General features: G+C 44.7%; 1 protein-coding gene across 1 annotated transcript in view; it reads left to right on the forward strand.

The window, feature by feature from the left end:
• The window catches only part of LIAT1 (ligand of ATE1), a 53,039-nt gene extending 40,073 nt beyond the window's left edge, over positions 1-12,966 (forward strand). The window contains exon 2 of the mRNA XM_075589576.1: positions 12,238-12,966. Within this exon, the coding sequence (XP_075445691.1) occupies positions 12,238-12,746 (509 nt within the window). The 3' untranslated portion in view covers positions 12,747-12,966. The remainder of the gene's footprint in view (positions 1-12,237) is intronic.
• Positions 12,967-23,433: the final 10,467 nt, after the last annotated feature.

Consider the following 23,433-nt stretch of genomic DNA (forward strand, 5'->3'; position numbering starts at 1 on the left):
AAGCCAGCGTGCAATTCAGGGGCGACCTGGTTTGTCAAACACTGTATGTATATGTATATTGTTGCAGGGTACATGCAACTACACACGTGGGCTCTCTTGACAAGGCTTATTTATTTAGCCTTAAAACATACAGCACACAAAACAAAATAGCTTCTCTTCAGCAGACAAAACAAAATAGCTTATCTTCAGCGTGGCAAACAAAACAGTTTCTCTTTAGCATGACAAACAAAGCAGTTTCTCTTCAGCATGCAGGACACAACAGTTCATAAACCATATACTTTGCAAACAGACCTTATATCAGTAATCTCTTCAGTAATTCACTCCTGTCTCCTGACCAGCTAGGCTGCATGTGTGCACATCCTGGGGTTTTTAACACACCTTGATTAGGCAGCTGGGATCCAACTAATTGCCATGAGCTTCCCAGCTGAAGTTAACCTCATCACTGCTGCACTGCAGACTAAACATATGTCTGCCAGGCATATAGCTGGTGGCTTTTATTTACCCTGTCACATTCCTCCCCTGTTAGTGTGTGGCTGGGGCTAAGCACGGCTGAAGCCCGACCATCCACCCCTCTCTAGAAAAGAAATCAGCATTTGCGTTCTCTTTTCCCGACCTGTGCTGAATCTCAAATGAGAAGGTTTGGAGGGCCATATACCACCTAGTTAATCTAGCAATTGAATCTTTCATACTATTTAACCACTTCAGTGGAGCATGGTTCGTCACCAGAGTAAAATGGACTCCTGCCAGGTAATGCCTTAAATTCTCGATTGCCCACTTTACTGCGAGGCACTCCTCAATCACTGAGTACTTTTTTCCCTCGGGAACAATTTCCTACTCAGGAAAAGGATAGGGTGTTCAACTCCCTCAAACTGTTGTGACAACACTGCCCCTAGCCCTATCTCTGATGCATCTGTTTGCACTTTAAAAGGGCTGTTGAAGTCCGGGCTTCTAAGGATGGGACCCTCTGATAGACACCTTTTTATGTCCTCAAAGGCTCTCTGACAATCCCTTGACCACACCACTTGTGTAGGGACACACTTTTTTGTGAGGTCCGTTAAAGGGGCTGCCACTTCCGAATAGTTGGGGATGAACCGCCGGTAGTACCCTGCTAAACCCAGCAGAGAGCGTCCCTGCGTTTTTGTTTGGGGGGTTGGAACTTCTTTCAGGGCAACTACCTTGTCAGCTAGTGGCCTTACTTTTCCACCTCCCACTGCATACCCTAAGTATTTGGTTTCTGCCTTACCCAAGGCACATTTCTTAGGGTTTGCTGTGAGCCCTGCCTCTCTTAGAGATTTGAGGACCACTTTCAGCCTATTTAGATGGGCCCGCCAGTGTTTACTATAAATGACAATGTCATCTAGGTAGGCTGCGGCATAAGTCCTATGGGGCCTCAGTACCTTATCCATGAGTCTCTGAAATATGGCTGGGGCTCCATGCAGTCCAAATGGCATTGTCACAAACTGGTATAAACCCATAGGAGTGGCAAAGGCTGTTTTGCAGTTGGACTTTTCCTCTAAGGGTATTTGCCGGTAACCTTTTGTTAAGTCCAGCATGGATATATATTCCGCGTTACCAAGGGCGTCAATTAACTCGTCCACCCTTGGCATCAGATATGCGTCAAACTTGGATACCGCATTGACCTTTCGGAGGTCCACACAAAATCTTACCTTCCCATCGGGTTTAGGGACCATAACTAGTGGACTACACCAATCGCATGATTCCTAAATCACTTCTAAGTGTAACATTTCTTGTACCTCATTCTCTACCAGGGCCCTATGACTTTCAGGCAACCTATAAGGATGGGGACGTATTTTTACTCCCGGTGCTGTCACGATCGCATGTGAAATTAAGTTAGTTTGCCCTGGTAAATCAGAAAAAACATCATGAAATTGTGTAACTATTGCTAACAAGTCCCCTTTTTGTTCAGAGGACAACTGTTTACCCATTGGGATTTTATCATCAACCACGATGTTCTCCCGTGGGGGTTGAGGACCCAAGTTCGTTTCCTGGGGAACTTCCCGCACTGCAAACAGCAGAAAAGGGAGAAGTTCATCCCAGGCTCTCTTCTTGAATCTACAAATTTCCTCAACATCCCTTTTAGAGTTCGGTTAAATCTTTCCACTAATCCGTCAGTCTGTGGATGGTAGACCGATGTCAGAACAGACTTGACCTCTAGTAATTTTAAGACATCCTGCATCAGTTTTGCCACAAAATTTGTACCTTGGTCTGTCAACATAACCTGGGGAAGTCCAACCCGTGAGAACAGCTGTTGCTGTTCTCAAGGGGAATACCTCAGGATACCTTGCATAGTCCCCCCCCCTTTCCCTCTCCCCCCCTTACCTCTCTCTCTCCCCCCTTACCTCTCTCTCCACCCTTCCCCCTCTCTCCCCCTTCCCTCTCTCTCCCTTCCTCTCTCCTCTTTCTCTTCCTATCCCCCCCCCTTTCCCTCTCCCCCCCTTACCTCTCTCTCTCTCCCCCCTTACCTCTCTCTCCACCCTTCCCCCTCTCTCCCCCCTTCCCTCTCTCTCCCTTCCTCTCTCTTCCTCTCTCCTCTTTCTCTTCCTATCCCCCCCTTCCCTCTCTCTCCCTTCCTCTCTCCTCTCTCTTCCTCTCTCCTCTTTCTCTTCCTCTCTCCCCCCCCCTTCCCTCTCTCTCCCCCCCTTCCCTCTATCTCTCTCTCCCCCCTTTCCCTCTCTCTCTCCCCCCCTTCCCCTTTCTTTCTCTCCCCCCTTCCCCCTTCCTCTCTCTCTCTTCCTATCTCCCTCTCTCTCTTCCTCTCTCCTCTCTTCCTCTCTCCCTCTCTCTCTCCCCCCCCTTCCCTCTCTCTCTCTTCCCCCCTTCCCTCTCTCTCCCTCTTCCCCCCTTCCCTCTCTCTCCCCCCCTTCCCTCTCTCTCCCCCCCCTTCCCTCTCTCCCCCCCCTTCCCTCTCTCTCCCTCCTTCCCTCTCTCTCTTTCTCTCCCCCCCCCTACCGCCTCTCTCTCTCTCTCTTCCTCTCTCTCTTCCTCTCTCCCCCCACTTCCCTCTTTTCTCTTCTCTCCCCCAGAAAAAAATTCTGCACATTTAATATAGTGGTTTTTTTCCCCCCAATTTTTTTTATTAAATCAAGGGTGCGTCTTAGAATTGATGGCGTCTTAGAATTGAGGAAATAGGATACATACAGAATGATTATTAATAACATATTAAATTATGAAGTTATAAATAATATAAAAGTGTGAAAGTGCAATTATTAAATGTATAAATGTGTTAACTAATATCATTGTATAGTGTATAATAAAGACTATAAACCTCGAATTAATTGTCTAAATAGTGCACTCAAAATCTCTATATATAATATATAAGTATGATGTGATGTAGCCAAAACTTAAATTAAGATTTCCAGATTGGAAGACTATTATGAATAAAAACAAAAATGAAAAAATAATATACAATATATAATTTAATTTTATAGGATTTGCGTGAAAAGAAATAAACAAGAAATAAAAGACATTTAAGTATTAAATATTAAACTCCCTCATATTGATGTACTGAAGGGAGGGACATAGAGACTCGCCCATTACAGAAACATGGCATAGCCAGTGTATTCATTAAGGCCGTGCGGAAGAAGAGTGCCAAGTGTGAAAATCCACCGGCACTCTCTTTGCCACAGGAGCTTCTCCATATTTACCCCCCACATTCCCAATGAAATATATATTTCTTGTATAGCGTTGCTAGTTTTACGTAGCGCTTTACAGCGACATTTTGCAGGCACAGGTCCCTGCCCCGTGGAGCTTACAATCTATGTTTTTTGGTGCCTGAGGCACAGGGAGATAAAGTGACTTGCCCAAGGTCACAAGGAGCCAACACCGGGAATTGAACCAGCTTCAAACTCAGTGCTAATCAATGTCTTTACTCACTGAGCCACTATATATACTATTGACACAAGAGAACTCTCTTCCCATGAGTGCTAAAGGCCATGTCTATACATACTGCACTATATGTATGCAAATCTGACATTCCGTCATTTTCTCTGCATTGACACGCAGTGCATCGCCCAAGGCTTCTCCTATGGGATGCCATTTTTTCTGTTCCTGTTTTAGGCTGAGCACGCAGATCTCTCGGGTGAACATCTAATTGTTTGTACTTTATCCATACAAGAACTTGTGGATTGCTTTAGATTACCAGGGGGTCTGAGCGTTTTCTTTTACGAGGTGCACAGATACCTGCCTTGGAGTATATATGTGACCTTCAATAATTATTATTACTTCCATGCATCCGAGGACATTGTCTATAACATTTCGGTACTCAATTTTGATGGACATTCATTTTCAAGCATTGATATTACTCTATGGATACCTTTCTTTGGTGGTTTACTTTTTGAGCATTGCTTTAGGAATGCCATCTTCTGATTTTTATCATTTTAGCATTTATAATGATTTAAAAGAAAAAAAATAATGTAAATTTTAAGAACACTTCAATGTTATACGCTTCTTATTTTTTATTTTTTTTTGACCTGCTACATGGTGTGAGATGAATGTTGCTTTCTTATTCGCAATAATCAGTCAATTGCTAATCTGGGTGCCAGCACACCTAGTCTATTGGGGGTTTATCTATTTTAAGAGTAGTCCTCTGCAGAACCTTTATTGTACTAGAAGAACAGATAAGAGCAGGATGAAAATACTGTTACCAAGAAATCACTGTAGATAATAACGTTGGAGCTGATTCATTACTATGTAATCTGAGTCATATTGGTCATTTTGTCCATACTCCCTAATCCATATAAAGATTTGCCTAATTTCGCAATATAAGTGATTAAAACTGCAATTGACTAGAGATGCAACCACATCAAAACTTCCATCACAAATATAATATAATTATTGGGAATTTGTATTGGTTATTTGGAAACAGATAACAACCCCTTTTTCCAAGACATTTGCCCCTGAAGTAAGTACTGTAGTTCAGAGTTCAGAGTTCACAAACTAGTTCTGGATCCATGATGATTAATTTTGCTGGCATTCACTAATTCATGAAAGCCATTAGCAAATGTTAAGTCTTTAATATGGATGGTTAGTGATGTTGGCAATGATTCTTAGTGACCATTGTCAATGAACCCCCTTTATCTCCCTGTGCCTTATATATTTTTCAGTAGTGCTGTACTCAGGTGGAACAAGTCAATTGTGGGCCCCGTTGCAAGTATATGTACCCCCTCCACCCCCAACCCCCTATGGATACAGCCTGTGGAGCGAGGAATGACACAGGCAGACCCACTCCACAGGTAGGGCCTAATGAGGAGGGGAGGCAGGGTGGACACAATGTTCCGGTGCCTGCGAGGATGGGCCATTAAGAATCCTGGGCTGTGGTGCAGCTAAACCAGCTGAACAAGTAGTAGTTCTGCCACTGCTTATATTTATTATTTGTACTGGTTGCGTTCCCTGACACAAAATATCTTATTGCTCTGTTTTGTCAGTAGGTGGCAATCATGTCATGATTTTGCAAGTACAATATACTGTGTAGTGTATGATATTTATTACTACGTTGTTTGATACTTGGCAATAGATTTGTCCCTGTAGTCTTGTATTTAGGTATTGGAGGACTACCCATTAGTGATAAGTTTTATTAAAAAAAAAAAGCTGTGTGTGCTGTGCACGCGCATAGTAAGTAAAACTTCTTTGACTTTTGTCACAGAAATTGTGTTTGTGATGTTTTAATTAAAAATCAAAATACAATTTCTTTGACAAAACGCAAATAAATTTGGACTTAGAATGTGCGTACTCGGCACACATCCCCTGTATTAGCTATTTGCACTAAGCGTGAATTCCTCGTGCGTGTGACTGTGTGTGTGTGCGTGTGACTGTGTGTGTGTGCGTGTGACTGTGTGTGTGTGCGTGTGACTGTGTGTCTGTGCGTGTGACTGTGTAGTGTGCGCGTGTGACTGTGTAGTGTGCGCGTGTGACTGTGTAGTGTGCGCGTGTGACTGTGTGTGTGTGCGTGTGACTGTGTGTGTGCGTGTGTGATGTATGCGCACCCATCCTGCACCTTGCATATGCCCCTGCACCTCGCATATGCCCCTGCACCTCGCATCACCCCCCTGCACCTCGCATCACCCCCCTGCACCTCGCATCCCCCCCCTGCACCTCGCATCCCCCCCCTGCACCTCACATCCCCCCCTGCACCTCGCATCACCCCCCTGCACCTCGCATCACCCTCCTGCACCTCGCATCACCCCCCTGCACCTCGCATCACCCCCCTGCACCTCGCATCACCCCCCTGCACCTCGCATCACCCTGCACCTCGCATCACCCTGCACCTCGCATCACCCCCCTGCACCTTACATCATCTCCCTGCACCTCACATCACCCCCCTGCACCTCACATCACCCCCCTTCACCCCCTGCACCTCACATCACCCCCCCTGCACCTTACAACACCCCCCTGCACCTCACATCACCTCCCTGCACCTTACATCACCCCCCTGCACCTCACATCACCCCCCTGCACCTCACATCACCCTCCTCCACCTCACATCACCCCCCCTGCATCTCACATCACCCCCCCTGCACCTCACATCACCCCCCCTGCATCTCACATCACCCCCCTTCACCTCCTCACATCACCCCCCCTTCACCTCCTCACATCACCCCCCTTCACCTCCTCACATCACCCCCCTTCACCTCCTCACCTGCACCTCCCCTCACCCCCTGCACCTCCGATCACCCCCTGCACCTGCGAGCACGGCGGCAGAGCAGTGTGGTAGGAGGAGGGATGGGCACAGGTTGTGTTGCCCCGCAGTGCCGGTGATCAGGGCAGGGAGGACGGCACATACGGCGAGGAGGCCCATGTGAGTGTGACGCCCCCCCCCCGGGGAAGAACACCATGATGCCGGTGGGGGGGTGTGGGGGGAGGAATAGAGGGGGTAATTGGGGGGAGAGGGGTGGGGGAAGGTTGAGACGCGGCCGCACCGGGCCCGCCGTATGCGTGGGAAGCGGCGCGCTCACACCCCCCCGCTTCCCACTTTACCCGAGCAGGAGCCAGGAGTCACTGGCGCCATCGCGCATGCGCGGCACGGCAGTAGGCAGCGAATGGGGAACGGCGGCCGTTATGAGCGGCGCCGGCGGCTATCGCCGCCGCCGCATGTCAGCGGCTGTGTGGGGGGTGCGGTGGCCATTAGGAGCGGCGCCGGCATCTGATTTGTGGAGCGGGTGTGATGTCAGTGTTGGGGCCGGGCTGAGCCAGAACACAGCCCGGCCTCAACTGCCAGCACTGACGTCACATCCGTTTCATTTCTGTCTCCACAATCCATTTTTGCCCCATCACGAATGAGGTGCCACTAAAGAAGTTTCACTTCTCTGTGGTGGTCACCTTCTAGGTTTCTTAACCCTGTCAGCGCAAAAGTAGCTTGCAATGCATTGCAAAATAGGTGTTTCTGGCACTGAAATAGCTACATGTGGTTTTAAAGAGCAAAATAATTAATGATCCTTGTGAACCACATCTTGTTATCTTGGTGAAATAAAAAAATGTATTTTCTAGAGTACATATCAATGAGGAAGTAAATTGAGACTGTGGCCTATTCATTTAAGTGCAAGAATGGACTTTGAGCTGTAAAGGGCAAAATTGCTTGAAAACATATCGCACCTTTAAGAGTAGCTTACAGTAAGTGTGTTAACTGTGCAATTTGTTTTATTTATCTAGCCATTTCATTTGATCTATGATGATTCATGATTAGGCCAGTTTGAGCCATTTTCTGGACATTCCTAAGGCTACACTTATAGTGCCAGCGACGCGACGGTCGCTGGAAAATCAAATAGAGATGACTTCCAGCGATCCAGACCAATCCGTCGTGCCGCGCTTACTATAAGCGCACGCGACGGCGGCAATGCATTTGTTTTGCCGTCACCTCGCTGCCGCTGGCACTATAAGCGCAGCCTAAGCCACTATGCACTGTAAGTTTAGATATGAACCTTAATATAATTTGGCATAAGCAATGACAGCACCCCAGTTGAAATTGTATTGAGGATACATCAAATGATCAACGTTTCGGTCCCAGTCTTGCACCTTTTTCAAGATAAAGAAAATAGTGATACTGCTTTGCTATTTATACACCATACCAGGGGCGTAGCTAGACATGTGCGGGCCCCCGAGCAAAAAAAAATGTCAGGGTCCCCTCATGTCTCTCTCTTTGCTCTCTCTCTTCTCTCTTTTTGCTCTCTCTCTCTTTGGTCTCTGCTCTCTCTGTCTTTCTTTTCCCTCTTATGTATTTCTCTCTTGTACTTCTTTACTCTGTGTCTCTTGCTTCCGGTATCCTTTCCTTTTCATGTCTGTTTTTACCCCTGTGATTTAACCCTTCCCCTCCCTCTCACCTTTCCCAGCCTGTCTCTCAGGCTGCAGCTCCAGCTTGCACTACTTGTGGCCCCGCACCCTGACCTAGGCCCCGCCCACCTACGGAGGCTCTGCAGAGGAAGGAATTTCACCTCTGTCCTTCCTGCTGCAGCTTAGGCCCCTGACCGATGCCCCACCCACCTGCAGAGGAAGGGATTTCCCTCTGTGCTTCCTGCTCGCTGCAGGGAATTAATGTGCGGGCAGGGGCCCGGGCCACAGACAAGGGGGGAGAGTGGACCTGTCTTAGAACAAGAACTACATTTTTGGTTCACCCCCTTCTTTCCTTTGCAGCTTCTGCCTGTCAGTTCTTATTTCAGCTGCATGGAGTTTGCATACACATACTGTGCCTGTGTGACATGTAACTATGTTGCATTTCTTGCCTCTGGGCATGAAATCAGTGAGCTGCTACTGCAGTTTCTGAGATCCTCACCAGAATGGGCTAGTCTGCCCCCCCCTCCTGTTTGTTCAGAGATAGTCTGCCCCTAGACTATTCCCTTTACCCACACTGCCCTCACTTCCTTTTCCACCCTGGAGACAGTGAGTACAGGACCCTTCTCTGTTCATCTCCCATGGTGAGGCCATCTCTTTTTACCGGTTTCTAACTAATAATCACCACTACATACACTGGCGACACACTTTATTCGAGCTCGGCTAGTCCCACGAATTCGGGTATACCCGGGTGTATTGAGGTTTGTGACTGTTTTCTGCCCGAGTGCATTGAGGTATTTTCCAAGCAGGGATTGAAGCATTTTATTCCCGCTGGCTGCAATACTGCACAGTACATATATATATACTGCATTACAATTCATGAATTTATGCCATCTGGTAGACACGCGAAGCATTGCAGCCTATTAAATCCTAATCATTATCATTTAACAGATCAGCCGCCCGTCAGCCAGGCATGAACCCAGGCTGGGAAGGCAAACGCAACGGGGCTTGTCAGAGGTGAGGAGCGGCGCATTCCAGGTATCTGCCAGGTACATACCGGGTATTTGCTCGAATAAAGTGTGTCGGTGCAGTACCATCCACAAGTATCTGTATTCTGCTGCTTTTCCCAATAAAGTGGAGGAAATATTACAGGGCTTGGAGTGATTTAAAAGGGAACTGAGTTAATGCTATCAGGAGCCATTCACACATCAAACGTGACCCTGGCTTCAGAAAAGGACCCCCCAAGAGCACGGGCCCCTGGGCTATAGCTACACCCCTGCACCATACCCCAAAGGAGAAACATGGGAGAAGGGGAGGGAACAGAAACCGGTCCCAAACTAGCCAGTGCATTTAGTTGCTAAACAACAAACCCTGTAATGTCATGAGAAATATATTGAATTCTAATTTATTGCATGAAAATATAAACTACACATTTAAAATGTGAAGAGCAAACAGAATAAAAGCAGAAACTGTGAAATTATGTATAGTATGTGTCATAACTCAAGTATTTTAATAATCTGGTACACAAACCATTAACTTGTTAGAAGGTGCAACTTAAAAATCCATGTATGATTTTATGGCAGGGCAGGCCACTGACCCAGCCTGGGTTTCTGTGTTTGTCTAGGAGTGAGGTTATCCGGATCTGTTTTGGAAAGTGGGTGATTGACAGTTGAAATAAGCAACAAACCTTTTAAAATAACTTGTATTGTCTTTGTGCTTTAATTGAATTCTGCATGTTTTGAAGAGAGAAAAAACAGGATATTCAGCGCTCGTGCTGTGTGATGGTGTAGATGATCCCTTTGCAGCATGTACATAAAGCGTCTCCCCAGAAACTCTCAAATCTAGGTGAACCCCCCTGAGAAAGGGGGGAAGGCACCCTGAAAAACAAGATAATAAAAAATGCACAAATGCGCACCAGGGATTAGTGGAAGGTAATTTATTAAAAATACACAAAAACTGAGGGGATCCAACCCCACCTCAGAATAGCTGTGCAGCTGGACGGCTAAGTACTACCAAGGAGAACACCTAATGGTGACTAAACCCTAAGCTGCACAGTATACAAATACAGTAAAATTTATATAAAAAACATGAAAGAAAAAAACAAACATGAAAACAACCTATCAACAGATTTGTATAGAAACCGCCATAGGGTTGGGCACTGGCAAGGGGAAACGGACACTCACACTGAGACAGTCAGCAGACTCGCGGTGTCTGCACAGGATCTGGATCTCGGCACCGCGGAGATGGATAAAACCGCTGCTGTCTCCTGCAGGCTCCGTCTCAGCTTACCAGCATACACGCGCAGGATGACCTGTTGATGACCTCTACGTGACCTCTACGCGTGACCTCTACGCGTTTCGTACCAAGTACTTCGTCAGGTACCCGACAGGTTATCCTGCGCGTGTATGCTGGTAAGCTGAGACGGAGCCTGCAGGAGACAGCAGCGGTTTTATCCATCCCCGCGGTGCCGAGATCCGGATCCTGTGCAGACACCGCGAGTCTGCTGACTGTCTCAGTGTGAGTGTCCGTTTCCCCTTGCCAGTGCCCAACCCTATGGCGGTTTCTATACAAATCTGTTGATAGGTTGTTTTCATGTTTGTTTTTTTCTTTCATGTTTTTTATATAAATTTCACTGTATTTGTATACTGTGCAGCTTAGGGTTTAGTCACCATTAGGTGTTCTCCTTGGTAGTACTTAGCCGTCCAGCTGCACAGCTGTTCTGAGGTGGGGTTGGATCCCCTCAGTCTTTGTGTATTTTTAATAAATTACCTTCCACTAATCCCTGGTGCGCATTTGTGCATTTTTTATTATCATGTTTTGAAGAGAGATTACATTTTCTAACACATTTTGCTACAATAAAGGTGTGTTAATTTCAGATTTTACTAAGTAAACAGGGACCAAGGACCTTAGTGATTTTATATTTTTCTGTATCTTTGGTAGTGGCAGCGTTAAGGTGATATTTGAAACAGATTGCGGGGGGATATTACTCATTTGTTGGAGTGAAAAGAGAGTCTACTAGGTAGCTGAGTGTATTAACCCTTGCACATATCCAAGTATCGTACTCACAGATGTGCTACCATTCTTGCCAGTATTATTATATACTAACAGTATATCATTAAAATCAATACTCAGCAGTAAAAAAAAGTATGGAGGTTAATGACCATATTGGGATAGTTAATAGCTAATTTCCCCACAAAAATACAAATGATTAAAAGGATAATCCATCCCGGTTTTCTTTTCTGCCGCTGAACACTGATATTAACCCTTCAGTTGACTGATTAGTATATAATTTAGTATATTTTTTATCTGAGGCACAAGTGTATAGAGCAACAAATACAGCGGAGTCTTGTTCAATGTCAAAGGGTACTTGGATCTATATTCTCATTTTCACTCATGAGTCTTCTGGTCCTATTGGTTTACAGGGCATCCTAGTCTTGGACATGCTCAACTGTTACTATTTTGTAATTCCCTGAGTGTTGTATTTTTATTTAACATGGCTCAATAAGGCTGATTACTGTAGTATATGGCTCCTGAATACATTTTGCTAGAGATCCATTTGCTGACCACTACCATTTTATAAGGTTCAGGCAATTGGGCACAAACTGACCTCTCTCTCCAGTTATGTTCCATGCTCTGGAAACGGCTCCCAGTGCCTCCTTTTGGGTTGGATTTGGAGTCCTAGTACATACCCAACTAAGCAATCAGACTAATGCTGCTCTAGTGCTTATACAGATTTTAATATCCAAAGTTAATACCATGATTATTTTTAAGGACTATTTTTTAATGTTTGGTGAACAAGTTTATCTTTTCAGCAGTCAATGTACCTCAACTAGTAAAATTAAGTGTACAGTGGCCCAAAGAAACACATCTTTATCGACCCTTAAGCATTCTGATCTTTTGTATACCAATCTGGTACCGTTTTTCTAATTCCAGCTTTTTTTCAACTTCATTTTACAGATAAGCATCACAACAAAAATGTGAAGAGTCGACCATTCATGCCCACTTCTTCTGACCCACAGATCAACACTATCAATTACCTCATCCTAGAAAAGGAGGATTTCAAGAGTAAAAACGAGGAGGTAGCTCCTGCCACTGCCTGGCCCTCCAGCATAGTACTTGAAGGCCTAGTGAATGAGACCTTACGATGGGAGGGAATTCTTGATGATCCAGTGGCAGAAGAGGAAAGGATACGTAAATATAAAATCAATAGGAGAAAACGTTATTTGTTAGCTGCTCAGCAGACCTCCTTCAGTGCTAATAATTTAACAAAAGAGCATCCAGCAACGCTGCACTCAACTCAAAAGCAAGACCCATATCCATCTGTGACCACTAATAATGACGTATCAAATAAGAGAGACTACTCCAACTCATACTTTTTAGGAAATAGACAGCAAGATAAACCACGTCTAAGAGCGTTGCAACTAAAATTGCCAGTGCTGGCAAAAATGCATAAGAATGGTCTATGAATTCTCTTTAAAGATTATTTTTTAATAATTACTACACAAATAAAAGTATTTTGCGAAGCTCATTTATTCAATCATTGTTGGGTATCATGTTGGGCCTCATTATGAGATAAACATTGAATTAAGTCACAATTTGCTGTTGGCAAAAACTTATCTATGAAATCACTTTTTTTTAATGACTTCTGGGTAGGCAGAGTATATGTTGGATATTGTCAATAAAGTATTCTATTATGTCAATGGTCAGGAACTTGTTTTTGTAGCTAACCGGCAAATACAAATAAAGCTTGGGGGAAAACACCATTATACAGAGCAGAGGGCAGAATACATTTTTGAGTGCTAATGTTTACACTCTATGCAGAATATTGAAGCTGCCCAGCACAAAAGATTATGGGACTAGGCCATTGATTCCCAGCCATTTTTTGTTTGGAGGAACCCTTTAAGTATTTCGTAAAATTTCAGGGAACCCCTATCTGGATGACATGTTTGAGGTAAATCACAAAATAGACATGTAAAGCAGTAGGGGTAATAAATAATAATTAACTCATACTTTATACAATGTGTATATATTTTGTAATGATTTTGGTTTAAAAATCCTCCCCCCCCCGCATCTCACATCACTCCCCCCCCCCCTGCATCTGACATCACACCCCACGGATCGATCGATCTCTCTCCTCCTCCCCTCTCCCCCTCCTCGCTCCTCTCTATCCCTCTCTATCCCTCTCTCCTTCTCCTCCCTCTCCCTCCTCTCATCTCTCCTCTCCCTCCCCTCTCTCGCACGCAAGCAAAGTTTGCAGCAGAAGCAGCAGCCTCTCCTCCCCCCACCCCCTTCCCGTAGCTCACAAGCAAAGTTTGCAGCAGCACCACCAACACCACGAATCACCCTCTCCCCCTCCCCCCGTAGCTCACAAACCAAGATCTCCCTCTCACATCCCATATGCCTACCTCAGGCAGCAGGAGGCTTGAGGCGGCGAGGACTGCACACGCTCTATAGCAGCAAGCACCGGAAGTGCCAGACTGCTAGAGCGCGCTCCTAGGAGGGAGGAGAGCCAGGGGCCGCAGGGAGTGTGGGCGGCCAGGCGGAACCCTTGGGATTGTTCCACTGAGCCCCAGAGTTCCACGGAGCCCTGGTTGATAATCACTGGACTAGGCATACAAATGTATGGTTTAAGTGGCTGTTTGCTTCCTAGCTGCACAAGCTTTCAGAATGGATTAATGTAGTCTATGGCACACATGGAACTTAAAAATGACAAATGTGCTCCTTTACATGCCAGTGCCATAACAATTTACAGGGTCTGCTGTTTTTATTAAAGAGCACATGATATTCAGGTAGACAATGTGTACTGGGCAAGTAAAATCGCTGAGAAGAATTTTAGGCTGCACCCTTTCAACAAAAACAAACCTGTTGCAATCCTCAGCTTGCATGTCCTGATCTGTGTGATTTTAATTACTGGTTGATTTCAAGTGCTGTTTGTATTGTGTGGTGTTAAAACGAGAAGGAGTTGGAACAAGGAAGGTGTGAAACAAGGTATAGTATTTTGAAGTACAGTAAATTGTTAGCACTTATAAGTACATAGTTGCAACAATAAGCAGGATTGAGAATGCCACTCAATGCACATTTTGTCACATGTATGTTCACTTGGAGCAGCTGTTCCAGGGTACATACCGCTGTGAGCAAGTGGTCTCTTTAGCATCTCAGATTGCTGATATGAAGAGGAAACTTGCAATATTGAGGGACATTGACAATCTTGAATGGAGTTTAGTGCTCACTGAGCAGGCCATGGCTGGGACTAGTGTTGCAGAGGGTGGATCTGTGAGGTAGGACCAGGAACAGGTAGGTAGCTGGGTAACAGTTAGAATGGGGAGAGGAAGGACAGTTTTGAGCTGACCCTTCCCAGTAGATTTGCCAGATTGAGTGAATATATTAGGAGTGTCAGGGCAGGAATGGTAAGGCTTGGGAAGACCAATTCCTCTCAACAGCCAGGGTTCCTCTTAACAGCCAATAGTTCTTCCAGCACTGAGGGGAATAAGGATACTCAGAGGCTAAGAAAAATTGTGGTGGTAGGAGATAGGGCAATGTGTTGCCATGACCACATGAACCGAACAGTTTGTTTTTTCCCAGGTGCTAGGATTTGGCACATTGCGGATCGAGTAGACAGATTTTGGGAGGGACTGTGGCTGACCCGGTTGTCTTGGTACATGTTGGCACCAATGACAAAATAATAGAAAGATGGAGGTTCCTATAAAATTATTTCAGGGATCTAGGTCCCACGTTTAAGGCAAGGACCTCCAAGGTTTTGGGTTTAGAGCCCTGGGATTCATTTTCTTAGAGGTACAATCTTTATTGTAGGGATGGATTGCACCACAATGGAGAGGGGTCTTCTGTGCTATGGGGGGGGGGGGGGGGATGTTTAAAAGGTTGGAGGAGATTTTAAACTAGGAAGTAGGGGGGAGGGACAAGAAACAGATAAAATTAACTAAATAGATAGGGAAAGAGCTATGGGTCATGGAGGTAGAATGGGGGCAAGTGGGAGTTTGGGAAGCAAGGAGACACCCATATTGAATACAGTTCCACACAAGGTTATTGTACAAAATAAAGCAAATTGGAAATGGTCAAAATATTTGCACCTGGATTGAAAACTGGTTGAAGGATAGACAACAGAGAGTTTTAATAAATGGAACTTTTTCGGGTTGGTCTACAGTTGTGAGTGGAGTACCTCATGGATTGGTACTGGGGCCCCTGCCTTTTAACTTGTTTATTAATGACCTTGCGGTTGGTATAGAGAGCAAAGTCTCCATATTTGATGATGACACTAAATTGTGTAAGTTAGTAGAATCAGAGCAGGATGTAATTTCTCTCCAGAAAAACCTGGATAGACTGGATATTTGGGCAAGTAAATGGCAGATGAGGTTTAATACAGATAAATGTAAGGTTATACATTTGGGAAAAAAGAATTAACAGGCAATTTACAAATGAAATGGGTATAAAAAAGGAGAGTCCTTGATAGAGAAGGATTTGGGAGTGCTTGTAGACAGCAGGCTTAACAATAGTGCCCAAAATCATGCAGTAGCTACTAAGGCAAACAAGATCTTAGGCAATGGATGGACGGGAAGTAAACCTAATTATGCCCCTTTATAAAGCATTAGGAAGCCACACCTTGAATATGGAGTACAATGTTGGGCACCAATCCTTAGAAAAGGCATGGAACTAGAGAGAGTGCAGAGAAGAGCCACCAAATTAATAAAGGGGATGGATAATCTGATTTATGAGGAGAGGCTAGTTAAATTAGATTTGTTTGTATTAGAAAAGAGGTGTCTGTAAAGAATCGGGGAACACGCCCCCTGTGGCATGTTCCCTCCTTACCTTCCGCATCTCAGATCCCCGCTCGTTAGAGCGCGCACGAACCCCTGGTTCTTCTACTTGTGCCACGGAGCCGCGCGTCACGCGGCACATACACGTGACTGGACGTCCTTCAGGAAGCAACCATCCATTATAACCTTGTGCTCTTGACTCTGCTCTACCTTCTCTTCTTACCTATGGCATCTCACACCCCGCGCTGGTGCCTGAGAGTGCGCGCATCTCCGCTCTGCTAACAGAACATGCATGCACGTGCACATGGCTCAGCTGTGCCACGGAGCCTGGCTCCACTCCTCCGGACGTGCACTGCTCCCCAGCTGTGCAACAACTTTCTCCTATCTCGTGTCTCCTGCGGCTTTCCCACCTCGATACAGGGTCCCCCTCCTTGTCTTGGCTTGTGAGGGGGATATGATAACTATATACAAATATTTTTGGGGACAATTCAAGGAGCTTTCAAAAGAACTATTCATCTCAAGGACAGAACAGACACTGTTTCATACCTTAAGGTTGAAGGAAGGATATTTCATCAGCAACAATGGAAATGGTTCTTTATAGTAAGGGCTTTATAGTAAGCAAGCTACTCATCTTTAATTTGTATGTGTCCATGCATAAGAATACAAATAGACCCTTGTTATCCACCTGAGTTTGGAAGACATCTAAGACTACACCTGTGTAGAAACTGCTATCTATTTGCTGGGAAAGCGTGAGTCCCTATTTTTGGCTGATACCTAGAAGTCACAAAATTTGGGAACTTATTACACTATTGTATTATTTCTTTGTTCCACATATGGTGAGATCTGCACTCCCCAAAGCTACATCTACAATCTAATTATTTAAACACCTGATTCTAATTATCCCTCTTAATTAGGTGATAAAACCAGGGTTTCACTTACTTTTTCACATAGCTTAACTCTTAATTACTCATCGTTTGTCTAATTCATACATCATTTTGTTTAAAGAAACATGGAATTGGTTATTAAAAACCCTATTGGATATTTAAGAAAAGACTGGTTTTGATTCAAGAAGATTATCATGGAAAAACTATGGAATTTCTGTAATTAACATTGCAATTCACAAACTTTTCTTGTCACTGTATGTCTTTTTTTTTCCAATCACATCCATTATGTAACACTTAAGTTGTGTACTTATTCCTTATCAAAATCGCAGTCACACTTCGGACCAAAGTAAATTAATAGCAGTGATATGTTTAATTGGGTAATTGTGTAAGGATTCTGCTCAATCCGTGCCGGGTTTTCCAAGTTGCCTGCCCTTTCTGCTCATTTTGGCCATTTTTGGTACTGGGAGCCTGCTATAAAAGGCTGCGGCTCCTAATGGGAGTCGCCGAGCAAAGGTTCTAACGTTTGCAGTTCCTGTTGTCTACGCTGTCACGCCTTACCCTTTTGTCTGTTTGGATTCTCCTGTTGCTGGCCCCAGACTGTGACCCTGACCTCGCTGCTTTCTGCTTGCCCTGACCTTTTGCCTGTTTACTGGACTTTGCACCACTGCCGCAAGCCCTGCCCTCTGCCTGCTTACTGACTACAGATACTCTAACAGGACTCTGTCCCTGGGCTCTGGTCATCTTATTTGCATCCCTGATGAAGTCCATAGATGGATGAAATTCATAGGGTGAGGATTCTGAACCTTGGAAGCTCCCATCACTCACCTGCCCTCCATGTTTGGCACCAAATTAAAAAATCATTGAGGCATCAGCTGCTGAGCCATGGTTATGGGAGAAAGCAGAGGAGACTGAGTAAGGTGTGGAGAGCTGCTACTAGACTGTGCCGTAAAGCTTGGCTGCGGGAGGACAGCCGGAATGATCGCTGATCCTTTAACCACGGTTTGGAGGCTATTTCCCCTCATGTTTCCCTCACCAGGTCCTTCTCTATAAACCCACGGATTACCGGAGGAGCCACCCAGAGGCTGAGTGGACGATCAGCTGCAGCTGACCGGGTGGTGAGAGACAACTAGCGCACCGGAGCTCAGCATCCTGTATACTAAGGAAAGAAACGGAGAAAAAGCGCCCCCACTTTCCCTGCAAATTGCCAGAGAAGCTGCACAGAGTTCAAGCAGATGAACAGGAGTAACAGACTTGATGGTGAGAGTTAACCAGTCTGTCTAAGCACAGTACTCTGAACAAAAGGGCAGAAAATAAGGTAACATTTAATCCTTACATTGCCTGAGTGGAGTTACTCACTAATTATCATTCAAATCCCCTGCACACATCACCTACAGGATGTCTTATATTGCAAATATTGCTGTGACTTTTAAAATTCAAGACTTTTTAAATATATGTTTATTAAACGGTAGAACTACAAGAAGCCAGTTCACCCAATGAAATTCAAACCATCCTGAAATAACAGAGGATTTTCTTTTCTATCCTTCAGAAGGCCTGTTTTAGGTTAATAATCTACTTAATTATAAGCTGGAGTTTATAATATCAACTTAAACATCCAGCTTTGGATCTATTAGGGAAAAAATAGCAGGACAGTTATATCATTGTTCCTCTTTGGAGTAGACATTTCTACTACTGGTGTTCTCCTGTACAGTATATGTATTTTACTGATTAAGCTTAGTCAAGGTTTGGGTCTAAACATTTTGTTCGTGGATTTATATATTATATTGTATTTTTAATAAATGTATATTTTGCACTATAAGTATGTCTTGAATACTTTATTCTTAGGCACCTTGGCACAGTTTGTTCTGCTATTAATATAGATCCCAGGCTTTTTCTAATCTATACCTCAACACAGTAAGCTTTATATTTTTTAGAGATAATTGGGTTCATGCGCCAGAGTTTTCTCTTGTTTTCCTATCAGTTCATAGGGGAATCGAGATCCCCTATAACTCCGGCTGCAGAACGTCAATTTTCTTAAAGGACCCATCAATCCCTATGATATGAGGTAACCTTAACACAGATTATAATTTAATAATCACTCATTTTTTTTCAGTTATTTCACTTTAGCGCCTCTTATTTTTTCATTATTTGCATTCCTACCTCAGCCCTTCGGGTCCACTTCCTGATTGGAGAAGAGCACCGTCATATTTTGCTCGGACAAACATGGACTCCGCTGAGTTAGTGCGAGCCGTATCTCTCCAAGGGGAACAACTTGAGACAGTCCTCACCCAGTAAAACCAAAAGATGGCACTCATTTCTACTCGACTTCAGGACATTATCATCTGGCTGAATACATTCCAGGTGGGTTCTACCCTGTACCGCCATTGCTGGCAGCGTCTCCGGTGCCGACTCAGTCATCCCCTATGCCCAGGGAACGATGGATCCCGACGTCTCTACATTATGGAGGGGACCCTATGGCTTGTAGAGGATTTTTGAACCAATGTTTGATTCAGTTTGAACTCCAGCCCTCCATGTTCTGCACCCATCGTTCCAGGGTAGCCTACGTCATTTCCCTACTGACAGACGAGGCATTGGCCCGAGCCTCCCCTCTCTGGGAAAAGGAATCCTGGCTGGTTAACAATGACACTAACTTTCTCCAAGTGAGCAAAGCGTTTTTGATGCTCCCGGGCTTCTGCTTTGCTCCTTCGAATCCGGCAAGAAACCCGTACTGTGGGCTAGTATGTCATTGAATTCCTTATCCTTGCTGCAGTGAAATTAAGCTCTGCTGGCAGCATTTTGGTAGGGGCTTTCTGAGGGTTTAAAGGATGAACTGACTTGCCGTCGCGCCCCCCCCCCCCCCCCACCCCACCTTGAAGGACCTGGATGAATTAATTGCTCTCTGTTTCAGAATGGATCTCCGGATGCGAGGATGACAGACCAAACGAGACCGGTCCCCAAAAACCCTAATAATCCAGCTTGCACCACACTTTCAGACCCCTCTTTCTACACCAATGCAATTAGGTGATAGCAAATTACCTGATCAGGAGAGAACTAGGAGACGTGTCAGGGGGCTGTGTTTGTACTGTGGGTTCAAATGTAATCTTGACTGAAATTGTCCTAATTCGGGAAACTCCAGTGTCCAATGAAGATAGAAGAATATTCTCTGGGTATTTCTTGTATTCCTTCTCCATCACAACCTTCACGGCTGCTCCTGCCAGTTTCACTTTCCTGGGGACCATTCTCCATTTTAACTCAGTCTTTTGTGGATTCGGGAGCCAAAGGGATTTTCATTGACTACGCATTTGCAGAACTCAACTCCCTTTCTCTCTGTACTAGTGAGATTCCATTAGCAATAGTGGCCATTGATTGAAGACCTCTGATACCTGGGACCATCACCCTCAAGACTAATCCTTTGTGAAGTGCCCCAACCGTAAACAGCAAAGAGGCACTTTGTCATTTAAGTCATTCTATGTCATTTGCCCTCCCTCGACACCAGTGGTTCTAGGACTTCCCTGGTTTCGGCACCACACCCCTAAGATCGATTGGTCATCAAATCAAGTGACAGCCTGGGGACAACATTGCCATGGATCCTGTGTCTCGGTGTCTTGCACCATCTCCAAGGTTCAGCTACCTACTGAGACTTCCTCATAATGCCTTCCAGTTTCTTACTAGGAGTTTGCTGATGTATTTGACAAACGGGCAGAGGAGTTACCATCACTCCGACCTTATGAATCTGCAATCGATATGCTCCCAGGGGCCATCCCTCCTCGATGCCGCACTTATTCCCTTTCGGAGCCAGAAACCAAGTCTATGCAGGAATACATTTCGGAGAACCTTCAGGGTGGGTTTATTCGCAAATGAAGTTGCCCTGCTGGTGTGGGTTTCTTCTTTGTTTCCAAAAAATACAGTTCTCTCAGGCCATATATCGATTAGAGGCCTAAATAAAATCACCGTAAAAAAATCTGTATCCTCTACCCCTCATTCTTGAACTGTTTGTCTGCTTATGCAAGGCTACGATCTTCACCAAACTGGATCTTTGAGGAACTTACAATTTAATTCAGATCAGAGAGGGTGATGAGTGAAATACAGCCTTTAATACCTGTGATGGCCACTACGAATATCTAGTCATGCCATTCGGCTTATGCAACGCACCAGCCATATTTTTTAATTTCATCAATGAGATTTTCCAGGATCTACTTGACCAATTTCTCGTGGTATATCTGGATGATATCCTTATTTATTCCAGTTCTTTGTCCAAACATAAGGCAGAAGTTAGACTGGTCCTCCAAAGACTTTGGGACCACTCCCTCTATGCCAAGCTTGAGAAATGCCAAATCGAACAAAGGAAGATTTCTTTCTTTGGATATTTCAGCTCTTCCCTTGGGTTTGAGATGGATTGTGCAGAAGTATCAGCAGTGCTAGATTGGCCTTTACCGACAGGCCTCAAACCAACTCAACGATTTCTTGGGTTTGTCAACTACTACCGACGTGTTATCAGGAACTTCTCTAAGGTGGTTGCACCAATTACGGCTCTTACTAAGAAAGGGGTGAACCCTAGATATGGCCCTCTGAGGCTCTTCTAGCTTTTGAGAAGCTCAAGCCCACCTTTTCATCCGCACCTGTGATGATCCATCCAGGCCCTATGAAACCCTTCGTGCTTGAAGTGGACGCATCTAATCTGACAGCCGGAACCGTTCTCTCTCAAAGGAAGGAATTTCATGTGAAACTCCACCCTGTGCCTTCTTTTCTAAAAAAAAATTAAATATTCTGCCACAGAAAGAAATTATTATGTTGGAAATCGGGAACTTCAGGCCATGAAAACGGCTCTAGAAGAATGGAGACATTTACTTGAAGGGGCAACTTCTCTGAGCACAATCCTTACAGATCACAAGAACCTCTAATATATTGAAGGAGCAAAGAGACTTGGGACGTGTCAGGTGAGGTGGGCTCTCTTCACCCAGTTCAACGTTGTGATCTCCTATCGTCCAGGATCCACGAATGTCAAAGCAGATGTTCTATTGAGGCAATTCTCCCCAGACGACACCAAGGAGATAGAGCAGGGGCCCATCATACCATCTGCAGTTTCATCGTCACACCTGCAACAGGTTTCACATGCCCAGGCAGAAGACCCCACTCAATGTCCACTTGTTCGGCCAAACTAGTTGTCCACCCCCCCTCCCAATTTTCAAAATGAGGTATTGCAATGGGGTCATAACTCCAAGACGACTGGTCACCTGGGAGTTAGGTGTCTGTTTGGATTCCCCTGTTACTGACCCTGAACCTTCTTTAGCCCCTTCACTGCACTATGAATATTTATAAATGTTTCCAGGGCTTCACGTTTGGCTTTAGGAATGTTTATATGCGTGAAAAATTGACAGAGGGCTGGATGCAGATCCATGAAGTACAAAAGGAATTTTTGGCACAAACGTATATAAGGGTGAGGATAATCACCCTTATTATGACAAATAAATTCCTTTTTGTACCTCATTGATCGACCTCTCATTTGTAGCTAATCTATTTTAGTTGTGGAGTTTCTGTGATGGCAAAAACGTATTTTTGCTGGGGGGATTGAACATTTTCAGGAACTTTCAGAGTTAAATTGTGTGAAAGACTTGGGATCTAATTATGAACCATCTTACTCCACTAGTGCCAAAACCATCACTAGTGATCCTGATGTCCCTTCCCCCAAGTATGTACAGTGGTGTGAAAAAGAAAGTCCACCCTCTTTGAATTCTATGGTTTTACATATCAGGACATAACAATCATCTGTTCCTTAGCAGGTCTTAAAATTAGGTAAATACAACCTCAGATGAACAACAACACATGACATATTACACCGTGTCATGTTTTATTTAACAAAAATAAAGCCAAAATGGAAAAGCCATGTGTGAAAAACTAAGTACACCGTATGATTCAATAGCTTGTAGAACCACCTTTAGCAGCAATAACTTGAAGTAATCGTTTTCTGTATAACTTTATCAGTCTCTCACATCGTTGTAAAGAAGAGTGGGACAAAATTCATCCACAACGTTGCTTCAGTTCATTGAGGTTTGTGGGCATTTGTTTATGCACAGCTCTCTTAAGGTCCAGCCACAGCATTTCAATCGGGTTGAGGTCTGGACTTTGACTGGGCCATTGCAACACCTTGATTTTTTCCTTTTTCAGCCATTCTGTTGTAGATTTGCTGGTGGGCTTGGGATTATTGTCCTGTTGAATGACCAAATTTCGGCCAAGCTTTAGCTGTCGAACATATGGCCTCACATTTGACTCTAGAATACTTTGATATACAGAGGAGTCCATGGTCGATTCAATGACTGCAAGGTTCCCAGGTCATGTGACTGCAAAACAAGCCCAAATCATCACCCCTCCACCACCGTGCTTGACAGTTGGTATGAGGCGTTTGTGCTGATATGCTTTGTTTGGTTTTTGCCAAACGTGGCGCTGTGCATTATGGCCAAACATCTCAACTTTGGTCTCGTCTGTCCAAAGGATATTGTTCC

The sequence above is a fragment of the Ascaphus truei genome, chromosome 3 (assembly GCF_040206685.1).
Source record: "Ascaphus truei isolate aAscTru1 chromosome 3, aAscTru1.hap1, whole genome shotgun sequence".
NCBI lineage: Eukaryota > Metazoa > Chordata > Amphibia > Anura > Ascaphidae > Ascaphus > Ascaphus truei.